The sequence below is a fragment of the Parasteatoda tepidariorum genome, chromosome 2, assembly GCF_982258835.1.
Source record: "Parasteatoda tepidariorum strain Cologne lab strain chromosome 2, Ptep-v5.0, whole genome shotgun sequence".
Taxonomy (NCBI): domain Eukaryota; kingdom Metazoa; phylum Arthropoda; class Arachnida; order Araneae; family Theridiidae; genus Parasteatoda; species Parasteatoda tepidariorum.
Genome location: NC_141756.1, coordinates 50,801,003 through 50,814,804, shown reverse-complemented (window position 1 = coordinate 50,814,804; position 13,802 = coordinate 50,801,003). Strand labels below are relative to the sequence as shown.

Sequence of the window (13,802 nt, the reverse complement as noted above, 5' to 3'; positions counted from 1 at the left end):
AAAAACACTTTAAAAGAATTTTATGACTCATAGCAAGGTCTCAATGTTTTTTAAAAAATTGTCCTTTCTTTCTTAATGCTTTTCAGAGGAAAGGTATTCTTAATGTGCATAATTTGAAGAATAAAAATTAATGAATAGGTCTAAAGTATAAAACTTTGTATGTTGAAAAAGGTGCAACAATGTTAAACATTAAAAAACTATGTTCTAATATTATGTTCCAATATTAAGGATATAAGAAAAAACTTTAGACTTAAGGGGAACAAGTAAAAGATGCTGTGTTTTTCCAATGTAAATTTATTGGGATGTTTCTAACAAATTGAGGAATTCTTGGATCAATTTAGTTATTTTATCCCTAGATTTAATTATTTATTTTTTTATTATTATTATTTAATTCTTTATAAAAGGATTCAGAATGGATTTACATAAATTTATAAATACTATTTAAAAATAATGCAAATTGGAAAGTCTGAAATAAATGTAAACAATGCTAGTCTTTAAAAAATGAAGGGAGAATTTTTCATGAAACTATAATATATTTCTAAAGATTAATAATGCACAAGAAAAGATAATTCAAAGTAATTTCAATAGCATTTTTTTTTCTTTTGACTAAAATTTCCTCCTTATAAAGCAATTTTAATAGTAAAAAAACTTTTTCAATTCATTAAAATAGTAATAATTTTTTGAAGTTTCACCATACCATAGCATATGCTAAAAAGTTAATCATATTTATAAATTTAATTACAATAAATGAGTCACTTGATAGTTTTGTGAGGAAAAAACAAAACTAAGTAGAAAATTTAAAATTAAGAAAATTTCTAGAAAGATTACACCGAAATGCAATCATCAATTTTGCATTCCTCGTACAATTTTATCAAACCCAGAAAAAAAGCGCTTTCAAAACTAAAGATGTTGACTTCATAGTAAACGCAGATAATTTGCTTCTCACTCCTCTTTTAGCCTACAACTAAACATTAAGAGAAATATACTTTTCCATAGATAAGATGACTATAATATGAGAAACCTTATTTAAAGAAAAGAAAAAAAAAGGAATTAATCATACATTTAGTATAAAAGATAAAGATTTAATATAAGGGATGAAACAGACCATGGATAAGAAAGATTTAGTTAAGCTTTAAAAGAAATCAGAAAATAAAAAGAATTCATTATATATTTGATATAAAGTCAGTTTCTGATATTATATGCCACAAACTGCAAAATATTTTTAAATTTATAGCTGATATTTTTACAACTATGTATAAAAACAAATAAGTCTTTACATTATTAAAACTAATAAGTTACAATAACATATCCTAAAGGATATATCTTTCTGAATACAAAATTTTCATAATTCTTTGGTATTGTAACAAGTAATATAATGATATATCATCTCATAATAAACATAACAAACTTATATCAACATCTTAAAAACATTTCTCGGACTATACAATGGTATCATTGTGTAAGACTTCCATTTCAAACAACAGACAATATTCAACTTAATGGCAATAAAATCTAATATTAGACATAAACGAACACGATATAAACATACAGAATTAAAAACAGTATTGTACTTCAGTAAAATAAAAAAACGACACTCAACATCAACAATTTGAGCAGGATAAAAAATATTTGCATATAAATCAAATAATTCATAGTGTTTAAACATATATATTTAGAATGTTGGCACACAGATCTATGTACAAAATGACTATCAAATGCCGACAGAAAAAAAAACAATAGATGGCAGGATGATGGGTGATAAATCTATATACTCTAAACACACATAATATCACATGCAATATTTATAGCTTTTAAAGCTTTGAGCTCATTTTTCGACAACAGTCCCCAATTCCATGACAGACACATACATGTACATCAAAATTCATAATAGCTTGCTTTGATTCAAAACAATTTAAATTCATCAAATTTGTTTTTTTCTGAGCTAAATTTTCAACCATCAGTAAATTTTAAAAAAACATTTGAAACAGACTGTCACTGACGGAAAAAGGAAAAGGAAACACTGTTTGGAAGGATGACTGATGAGAGTTAAGATACAAAAACTAAAATTTGCTCTTTTTATAATTCCAAGATTTTAATGACGTTAGATGAATGAGGGGAAAATATCACATTAAAGAGTGAAGTGCATCCAAGAAAAAGTTCTTACTTTACAAAATGGAAAGACAATACAATTTTATTACATCACAGCTGTTATACATTAAATGCATCCTACAAGTTTCTGTGGGGAATTGATAATCTATGAGTGAACTTGTCAAGAAAAGTATTTACTCATTTCAGGATTAGTTGTATCTAGGGTTTACACCAGCAATGGAAATTTAGTGACCCATTAGGACCACTTAGGTATTCAATTAGTGGTCTAAAAAACTTATGGTAGACAAATTTGAGAAAAATATGCTGCTGTTAACTTTGTTCTCAGGCTGCAAAGTGCTGTTGTTGCAAATCGTAGTTGTGAGAAAAATATAGTTTTATGATTTTCCTCAGCCACCAGTGCCATCTGTTTACTAACTTTGAAATTAATTTTGAAACTTAGGGAGAATTAATTCTTTAGTTTTCTAAACAGAATTCATCAAACCACATATTTTTATATCCCTGTATTTATTTAATTGATTTTTCAAATTACCCGTTATTTTTGGAAGTCCCTATTAACTTTCATAAGCTTAACATATTCATTTTAAAAATTCAACTTTAACATTATCTAATATTGCAAATAACACCAGGAGTTTAATTTTCTAAAAACGCATGCTTTTTAAATATGCAAAACTGAGTTCTTGATTTTGAAAATGTATGCTATCAGAGTATACTTACGCTAGATGCATTGAAATAAGTTATATGCAATGACTTAGAAAAATAATGGAATTTAGCACTAAGTGTTAAAATGAGCTCAAAATCACACATAACCAATTTCCAAACAATATAAAATTCAATCAAAATATAAAAACAAACCCCTGAGACATGATAGATGCACAAGAAATATTTTTAATCACTGTCTACTTTCCTTTTTTGTTACAGCTTGAATGGCTTCTTCCGGTACTCTAGATGGATCAGACAGTATACTTGTAGTTGTGCTCAGGAGACGAAGTGCATTTAATACTTCTAATTAAGAAAAAAAGTTTAATTATCAAACTTTATATATAAATCCAAAAAAAAAAAATTTGAAAATTGCTCTCAATAAAATGTAATTGAATACATAAATAAATTCTAATAAACTAATTGCTGATTAAAAAAAGGAAAAATAAAACTGTAACTAATCTATGCATTTTTTACCATACCATGAATATATTTTATCAACTAATATTATAAATATTTAAATGAATTTGTATCATCACATAGTTTTATACCATACTGATTAGATTTCTCATTTTTCTTCACTTATATAAATTACAAAATTCCTAGACTTATTTCCATTAATTTTTGTACAAACAACTTAGTATACATTTCACAAATTTGCTTATAAATAGGGGGTTCTATATTGCAAATTTAAATCAATAATTCATAATGCAAATGAATTATCAATGCAAAATAGACTCCTTCATAGCCTTACAGTGCCTAAAAATTAAATTACACAATTTACATTTCTTACAATTTTTCTTTCGCATTTATGTCATATACATAAAGTTAATGCAAACAAATTTCATGCATAGGTTCTGTACTTTAAATATCATATATATTTTCCGGTCAATAAGATTCAATATTAATAATTAATATACCTTATAGTAAATGAAATTTTTTGCCTTCAACCCCCTTTTAAATTTTCATAAACTCGATCAAACAGATACTTGCAGAGATCAATGAACCTCAGCAGTCTAATCATCTAAAGTAATATTAAATATCAAATCATCCAAAATTTAAGTATATAAACCTGCTTCCTTAGACCTGAAATTCTAAATATTTTCAGAAGGAAAAAATACCTTTTAGACAGGAAGATTTATTTTAGCTGGTCAAAATAAAAAATTTATTATGACTCAGTTACTGAAGATAATTATTAAAAGAAAACTCTACTAAATTATTTTAATCTTCCTAATACAGCATCTGCTTCACCTTAGATTAAAGAAAAAATAATTTTGCAAATATGTCATCCTTTTGATTTCATCTTTTTGAGTAAGAATATAAGCAAATTGTGAACTTAACTTTTTTTTCTTTTTTTTTACGATTCGAACATAAACAGAAACAAATATTTTAAGTCATAATAATTAGCACCAAATGGCTAAATGGCGAACACTTACAGGATTTAGGGGAAATTTTGTCACAAAATGCACTATTTAAGGAAAATGTTATCATATTCTTTTCTTTCAATAAGAAAACAAAGAATTTGGGTAAAATTTATTGTTTTTTTCTGTTGATACCATATTTTTCTTTATAGTTTCAAAGCAAACATTGATTGAAGACAAATTTCCTCTTAACATCTTCAGTGCTTGAGTGTTTCTTCATAAATGAGTGAATTTTCACACCAAGCTTTTAAAATGCAAATAAAATAAGGAATGTGAACACTAATGTGTCCTTTTATTATATATATATATATATATATATATATATATATATATATATATATATATATATATTGGCTCTTGACATTTCCGGCAAAGTTAAATTCCTAGTGCACTTTAGCATCCAAATAGAGTCTCGGTGCTGCCATCTAGTGTGGCAGAAACTAGACGTCCAAATTAACATGACCAACAGTATCTCAACCATTGTGGTGGTCCTTAAAGAGTGGATACCACCTCTGGAGAACGCACTAGGTCTGCTCATCGGCAAGACCGATTGTGCAGCTCATTGGAAATAAAAATATATATATTTATATATATTTGGTTGTGTGTCCTTTCTTGTCTGCATCTTAAAAGTCTAAGTCATCATCATCTCAATACAAAAGGCATACTTATTTTATTTAAAATTGAAATTTTGAACTTTTCAATGCTTCTTTAATTTAATTTTAATTTGCACATCCTATGCATCTAAGACAACACAGTAAATTTCTAAACTAAGATAAAACAAAAAATTTTGAATTATGTTCCTTTTGACTTTAAAAATAAAATAACTTTAAATTAAACAACAAAAAAAACTTACTAGGTCTCAGGGAAACCAAAGAACAATGCTGATCCATCCATAATCCAATAGATTTACACATTTCTTCCACACTAGCAGTTGATACACTGCTATTAAATGAATCTACTAAATTACCAACAATTAAACTGAACTAAAATGAAAGTTAAGAATAAATTTTTTAGTATATAAATAAAAAAAGACAATTATTAGATAACAAATAACCTAATTTTCTAAGCAAGTACTGAAAACCTACTATATTATTAATACTATATTATTAATAAATTTTTATATAAAATAGTTTTCGTTTTTTCTTCACATTGCATATTTTCAAAATAATTAGCAACCTTTATACGGTAAGTATTAATTTCCAGCTGATAATGAACATTATTTACAGTCTGAGCAGCTTTGAGCAGAAATGTGTGAATGCCCCCCGGGGCAAACTCCTAGATTATATGCCCCTTAAAAAAGGAATATAATCAGGAGAAAAAAAATTTTAATTTTTTTTAAAAATTACATTGGAAGTAATATAAGTGCTAACCAAAATGTAAATCTATATTTTGAATCAATATTATATTTAGATGTAAAAAGAAATTATTTGATGGTTAAAAAATAATAATAATTTACACAAAATATTTTTATACAACATTTATTTTTAAAAAATTTTAAGAACTTCTAAAAAATTTGTTTGCAAACTATATTTTATTCTCCATAGAATATTTTGCTCAAGCCAAATAATTATCTATGAAAAAATTTAATTTCAAAAAAATAAATAGCAATAGATTTTCAATTTAAAACTTTAGTGTGCTTAGCTGTCGTTTGGATGCCAATTTTTGCTGGATGACTGGAGCTGTTGCTCCTTTTGCTGCTTCCCCTCTGCATGCATCTGTTGTACATCCCTGCTTTATAAAAATACTAAAATTGCTCTAAAAATTCCATTTTTATTTGTAGCCAATAATTTTTAATATAAAATTACATTTTTAAAAAAAAAATTTAAAAATTAAAAATGAATTTTATATACATTTGGTTTTTATCTTGCAACATGCATGTACCAGTTTTTATTTATAACTATTAATTTTTAACATATAATTACTTTTTTTTAAACAAAAAATTTTAAAAATTAAATATGAATTTTATATGCATGTTCCAGTAGAAGCATGGCAATTCTGTCAGGGATGTGTGAAATTTGTTTCAGTAATAAATGTCATCGATCCATCAACCTAAAAATGAAATTACACACTTTATGGCACTTTTAATTTAAAGTAATGCTTTCAGATAAATGTGAAATGGAAGTAGAGCTTCCGTCCTCCATTGTTTCGATTTTTATGGTAAAAATTAAATGCTGCTTCTCATTCTAGAATTCATTTGAATGACTACTTCTTGATATTGTTATGTATCAGAATAAATATGCAGTTTTTAAAAAAATAAAAATAAACTTGTATCTAAGTATAAGCATTGTTTTTCTAAAATATACAAAAATCAGGAAAATAAAAGTTAAACTACAATTGAACCCCATTATAGTGTACTCTGTGCAGACCCAGCAATAAATCCACTATAAACAGAATATTTGAAGAAAAAAAAATTTTTGAAATAGTGATTATGATAGTATACAATTTTTTTTTTTATAAATTATTAGCTGGACCACTAGATAATTAATCAAATGTTAAAAAGAAAAATAATTGACTTCTTCATTCCTTAGAAGAAATTCAATTCAATTTTAAAGCATCATTTATTAAACCGAAGAAATTAAATTAAAGCTAAAGAAATGAAATTAAAGTCCACTATAAACTAACTACCAGTTTTTCAACTGTCCACAATAAGTGTATAAAATAACATTAGTTAAATGTAAAGTTCAGAAAAGACCACTGTGGCCCTTGCTAGATCTCGGGGGGTTTAAAATTAGGGAAAAAGCTTAGTGCCAAATATTTTATTAGTACACAAATAGCACACGGACAAACAAACATAAATTTAATTAATTAAGAAAAGAGAAATAAAAGGAAGGTCCATTCAGTTCGATGTCTGAGCATCCACTGCCTTGTACATGGTGGCGCTGTTGTAGCTTAGTTATGCGGTTGCTACAGTCTCCCCCTCTGGCTCCGACGACGTCCCGGCGAGGAGACAGAAAGAGCAACACTTGGATGTGGATTTTGGGAAAGGGTATTAATTTGGGGTCTTTTTGGTCGACCTCGCTTACGAAGCGGATATATTGGCTGAGTGTCAGTATCAGGAGTTTGAACGTAAGGATTCAAGGAAGAGGTATGATAAGTTCCGACACAAACATTGGGTTCATTAGGAGTTGAAACTTCATAACTTATTGGTGTACTCTAACGGATGCTCATCTGGACCGTGTCCCTGAAGAAGAACAGCACCTAATGCATAATTGGATGCATCGGATCGTATGACAAAAGGTTGTGACTCATCAAGTTGCTTGAGAACTGGTGGAGAAATTAAACATTTCTTAAGGAATTCAAATGCAGACTGTTCCTCTTTACCCCACTTCCACGTGGTCCGCTTTTTGGTAAGATTGCTCAAAGGACAAGAAATCGCAGCAAATTGAGGAATGAATCTTCGATACCAGCTGCATATTTGTAAAAAGGATTGAATCTGTTTCACATTCTTTGGTAGCGGGATACTAGCAATGGCCTCAACTTTGGCGGGGTCTACTTCGATACCGGAGTTGGTAATATAATGTCCGAGGTATTTGACTTTGGAACAAGAGAAATTGCACTTTTCTCTGTTAGCATACAAGTTGAATTGTTGAAGACGTTCAAACACTAAACGCAGATCTTCGAGATGATCTTCAAGTGTGGGTGACATTACTATGATATCATCTAAATAAGCGAGGGTGTTTACCTTTAAGCCATTTCGAAAAATGTCCATAAGCCTCTGAAATGTTGCAGGGGCATTCTTTAGACCAAAGGGCATTCTTTTGAATCGGAAAACCCCAAACTGGCATACAAAGGCAGTTTTATCTTTGTCTGGTTGATGCATGTTTATCTGATAGTAACCGGAACTCAAATCAATAGTTGACATGTATAATGTATGTTTGGCTTTGTGGAGAAGGTCGTCCATACGAGGTAATGGGTATGGATCTGCTTTGGTGACCGCATTAAGCTTGCGGTAATCGATGCATAAACGGAATTCTCCATTTGGTTTTGGAATAAGAACTGCAGGTGAGGCATATGGAGAGTCACATTCCTCGATAACTCCTGTAGCAAGGAGTTTTTCAATTTCTTTTCTTAAGATTTCTTTTCTGGCAGGAGAGAGTCTATAGGGTGCCGATGCAACTGGAGCTGCATTCCCTGTTTCGATTCGGTGTTCGATATATGGTGTAGCATCTCCCCCTGGACGGAAGATATGCTCGTAGTCATTCAATAAAGCATTGAGTCGTCTTCTCTGGTTAGAGTTAAGATTTTTCCCTTCATGTGGTTGAAGAAAAGTAGAATTCTTTGCCTTACTGGTTTCAACAGAATCGGCAAACTGTTCTGTAACCTCTCGTTGGAGTGGAAAACTTTCTGCTGGTGTAGCGTTATTCGTAACTTCAGAGAAAGGGTCTTCAGCTTCTGGCAGGCTTTTGTAGAGATTCGCTGGGGTAGCGTCGTCCACAATTCCAGATAGATGATTTTTGACTTCCGGTTGAAGTAAACTGCTGTTTGTAGAAAATGCAACACCATGAAAGAATCATCAGAATCAAATGAAATTTAATGCAGAAACGACTTGTACTGATACAAATAAATGATGAAATTTTCAAAACAAAAGAAACAAATTAAGCGTCCGAAATCAGTATTTGGTGCAGCCACCACGCGCTGCAATAAGTGCTGCTATACGACGTGGCATGGAGTCAAACAGATGTTGAATATCTGCTTGAGGAAGAGAATTCCATATCGCTTGTATGCGCAACCAAAGTTCGTCTTTGGAAACTGCAGGACGCGGATCACGAGTGAGACGCCGACCAACCATATCCCACACGTGCTCAATAGGCGACATATCCGGCGAATAAGCAGGCCAAGGAAGAAGTTGCATGCGTTGTGCTGAACAGAAGTCTCTAACAGTCCGCGCAACATGTGGGCGTGCATTATCCTGCTGAAAGATAGCTCCAGGGATGCCTTGAAGGAAAGGAACGACTTCGGGCTGTAGCACTTCACGGACGTATCTGTTGCTATTGAGATTACCCTCAATTCGTATCAAATTGGATCGTCCATGATACGAAATCGCACCCCAGACCATAACTCCGGGTGTTCGACCACTATGTCGTTCAATAATACACTCAGGAAGGCAGCGTTGACCGGCATAACGTCTAACACGAACACGGCCATCATGGGTCCACAAATTGAAGCGTGATTCATCTGAAAAGACAACTTGGTGCCAATCAGCTCGCCAGTCTCTGTGCTCAAGAGCCCACTGCCGACGCAGCCGTCGATGATCCGCCGTGAGGGGAATCCTGTATAATGGCGCCCTTGCACGCAATCCACGGCGCAGCAGACGACGACGAATTGACGAAGCCGACAATTGTACACCTGTAGCAGTAGACCAATTTGCTGCCAGCTGCCTGGAGGAAGCTGTGCGATCATTCACCGCCATGCGGAGCAGGTGTCGATCATCGCGCTCTGACGTCACCTTCTGTCATCCAGTGCCTGTTTTTCGAGTTGTTCGGTGCTCGTCGGTCCACTGCTTCCAAACTCGCATCACTGTGGAACTGTTCCGCTGCATACGAGCTGCTATTGCGCGATAGGAAAATCCTCCTTCTCGAAGGCCGATTATCCTCCCTCGTTCAAACTCCGTAAGTTGCTTGAATTTCTTATTCTTCCGTCGTGGAGGCATACTCAGGTCTCACTAAACGTTTGCCACTAACAAATAATCATAGACTATTTTCAACGTCCCGCTACAGCACTTTATTTATACGCTTTCAGCATCAATTCAGAGGGCGCTGCGCGCGCCACGCACTCGCGATGGCTCTGAAACTTTATTAATTTGCATAATATCCTATAATTGACATTTGCTGCGAATTTCATTTGATTCTGATGATTCCTTCATGGTGTTGCATTTTCTACAAACAGCAGTTTACATCAGGATTTCCTGAAATATCGAGTTTCACAAATGGGAAAGTTTTATATGGCCTATTACTGAAGTACCACGAGTGTTCTTTGAGATTTAGAACGATTCCTGCTTTTTTTATAAAGTCAATTCCAAGCAGAGTATTATTTCTTTGGGCCTCCGGAATGGCGAAAATTGGCATCGAAAATCTTCTTCTTTCCAGATAGATATTTACATAGGTTTTGAAAACTTCCTTTTTTGGCTGGCTACCGTCGGCCAGAGTCATGGTAAGGTTTGACTTTTCGAAACGAGTCCCTTGTTCTCTAAGGAGGTGATAGAGGCTTTCACCAGCTATGGTATGAGTTGCAGCAGTATCTGCGTATGCTGTTCCCCACATTCCATTGATGTTTACTTCGAGGATTGCCATCTGGCTGGATGTTGACATACTGTTCAGCTGAATGCTATGGAAACGAGTTGAAATCTTCTTTTCAGTTTTAGGACAATTTGGACAGTTCGACTTGATAAATCCTGGCGTGCCACAATTATAGCAGTAAACAGAGGAGTGTTCTTCTTGCTTGGGCTTCTCGAATTTTCTGACCAAGACCTCTTTCTTCGCAGAGTTGAATCTGGGATAGTCTTCTCTTGCTTTTGTGAATGGTCTCTTAGTGGTAACCACTGGTCCTTCTCTTTTTGTTTTATGACGAAGATTGTCGTATGCGTCTAATTTTTCAACAAGTTCAATTGGCGAGATAATTTCACTCCAATCATCCAAAAAATGTTCCTTGAAGTCTGGTGGACATTTCTTTTTTATCTGATCAGTTATTATGAGTTCTTTTAGCTTTTCAAACGTATTAACATTAACCTCCTTAATCCAATTTTCGAAATAGCTTCGAAGTTCAAAATAAAAATCATTCCATGTGCAATCAGGGTTTTTCTTATGAGTTGCAAATGACTGTCGAAAACGCTCGGCACTTAACTTGAATCTTTTCAGTAAGATATCTTTTATAAAGTTGTAATCTTGAGCCTTTTCATCTGGTTCTCGAGCGATGATCTTTGCAACGTCACTGGGCAGGACTCCTACCAAATATGCAACCCACTGATTTTCTGGAACTTTTAGAAACTTTAGTTGCCTTTCAAAGAGATTGAGAAACAATGACATGTCATCCTCTTTTGCATTAAAGTTGGGGATCAACTTTTTCAATTCAAGTTTTGGTGAATCGGCGTTCAGAACGGGTGATGCCGGTGAAAGTGAAGACAACTTTTGGGCTTCAAGTTGTAGCTTAAGAGTTTCAAGTTCATGAGCTCTTGCTTTTTCTATTCTCTCATCTTCAATTTCTTTTTCTTTGGCGATTCGCTCCTGCTCCATTTCCCTTTGTTTAGAGATTTGAGCTTGCTCATTTGCCTTTTGTGTAGCGATATCTTGTAATTCAGATGCCTTTTCAAAGGAAATTCTCTCTTCTATTAAAGTGGTTAATAAATTTTTTGTTAACTCTTCGTCGTATCCCTCAGACTCGACAATTAAGTCCTTTAGTTGGATGACTTTGAGATTTTCACCTACGTTCAAACCCAATTCTTGTGCCAATCGTCGTAAGTCTTCCTTTCGACCTTTCGCAAGGTAAGCCATTTTGTAGAATAGTTCGAAATTTTCGTAATAGTTGTAATGTCTATTAAAGTTTCATATTCTAAATAACAGTTTGTAAAAGTTCGTGTTTTTATAGTGTCCTATAAATCCTAATATAAGTACCACTTATTTATTTTAAAATCAGTTAAAATACCTCAAATTAAATTTACCTTCACTTCCAATTTGATATATGAAATTTAAATATTAAAACATGTAATGAATTCACATTGTCTGAAGAGTTTTAAAATTGCAAAAATGTTTAAAAAATATTGTATTTACCACATAAAATACTACCACATAAAATATTCAATGATAGAAATAAAATTATATTTACTTACAACGATGAATTAAAATTCTATGATGAATAATATTATTCTAAAATGAATAACATTATTTTTAACTGTAGTAACAAATCAACCTTCACTTTTATGCACGAATACTGATTCAAGATAATTTATTATAAAATTATTCATTCTTAAACACAGAAAACGCTACTATACGAAAATAAAACTAAAATAAAAGTTCTAATAATCTTCTTTAAAAGCTAAACAAGATTGCAAAATAATAAATCTCTATTCTGAAGATTCAAAAAAAAAATCATTAAAAGAAGCAATAGAGAACATGGCTTGAAAACCAAATCATAATACTTCTACTGTTTTATAAAATTTATAACTTTTAAAATATTTATTTATTTCGCAAAAATTAAACAGTGTGTTAATATGTAAAATATTTGTTCAAAAAAAATATAAAGCTCAATTTAATAGATGACACTAAATGTTTACATCATAACACATAATTTTATTAACAATACGCAAAATTATTGCGATGAATAATATTTTAACATGTATCTTTTTTCATAATTATTAAATATAATCACAAAAAAAATAAAGAACTGATTTCTTCTTTTAATACTTTTGAGGAATCAAAACATCCAATTTAGTTCAATAAATGTTACGAGAGCTTAGTATAAATGACATCTTAAACCACCAAATAAAATAAAATAAAATACTCATTTTATAAACGTTCTATTGGGATAACATTTTTTCAAAACACATAAATAAGCTATTCTCATTTATCCATGAATTAAATAGTATTTTTAATCCACAACTTCCTGGTTGGAATGAATTACTAATATACTTTTTAAGAATGATTGCGTAGGCGATTGAAAGTGAAACTTTCTAACTTTACGTCGCCATCTTTAATAAACATTCAATAAATATAAAAATGTTTTATAAAACTAAATATTTGCTTTTATCACTTTCATGAAACAAAATAAATCAGTTTTTACCTAACTTAACTAAAATTATAGAATTCGGGGTGAATTCTGAAATACTTTTATACATTTTATGATTAAAATAATGAACTTATATTCAAAAATACGTAAACAAATCTCAATCGTGCAAAAAGCAACTGTGCAATAACAACAAAATAAAGCTCGGATGAGCTTTCGCAATTTACTATCTTATTTTTCTTCAAAGTAATACACATATTATAGAGCTTTGGATAAGCTCTTTAGAAAGTACTAAATATATATAATTCAAATAAGACATTAGTTTTTGATAATCATCAACATAAGTTTCCCTTATGATAACATTGTATAAACACTCTTTTATGAAGAAAAATTCAATGCTTAAATATTTATGCAGTTTCTAAGCTTTTGCACAATATATACACTTTAAAACATAACACTAATATCTTCATTAAGTTTCAATAGTTTGTAAATATTTAACTTAATATTTTACTGCAAAAAGTATACTTATCAACGGATGCGGGACTCCGTACAGTATCTTTATGAAAACCAGTACCGCTGGTACATATCAAATCGTATGATTTCTTGCAGGAAGAGGATTTTCCAAGAACAATGATGAACGGGAAAGGGTTTCCCTGGTTTTCTACCTGAAAAATTATTGAGCAGACGCTCAGACTATTTCGAACAGAAGACGTTGGGCGCCAGTGTGGCCCTTGCTAGATCTCGGGGGGTTTAAAATTAGGGAAAAAGCTTAGTGCCAAATATTTTATTAGTACACAAATAGCACACGGACAAACAAACATAAATTTAATTAATTAAGAAAAGAGAAATAAAAGGAAGGTC

General features: G+C 31.5%; 2 protein-coding genes across 3 annotated transcripts in view; both read right to left on the bottom strand.

Moving 5' to 3' along the window:
* Positions 1-725: 725 nt before the first annotated feature.
* The window catches only part of Mondo (MLX interacting protein mondo), a 47,074-nt gene continuing 33,997 nt past the window's right edge, over positions 726-13,802 (bottom strand). For both annotated transcript variants that reach the window (XM_016053432.5, XM_071177520.2), the window contains exons 17-18: positions 5,080-5,209; positions 726-3,111 (exon numbers count right to left, since the gene is read on the bottom strand). In XM_016053432.5, the coding sequence (XP_015908918.1) occupies positions 2,999-3,111; positions 5,080-5,209 (243 nt within the window). In that variant the 3' untranslated portion in view covers positions 726-2,998. The remainder of the gene's footprint in view (positions 3,112-5,079; positions 5,210-13,802) is intronic.
* Positions 6,968-13,666, bottom strand: LOC147815761 (uncharacterized). Its single transcript, XM_087157314.1, has 2 exons — positions 10,121-13,666; positions 6,968-8,701 (listed from the first exon to the last, which is right to left on the bottom strand). Exons 1-2 carry the CDS (start codon positions 11,711-11,713, stop codon positions 8,612-8,614), a joined length of 1,683 nt encoding a protein of 560 aa, XP_087013440.1. The 5' UTR covers positions 11,714-13,666; the 3' UTR covers positions 6,968-8,611.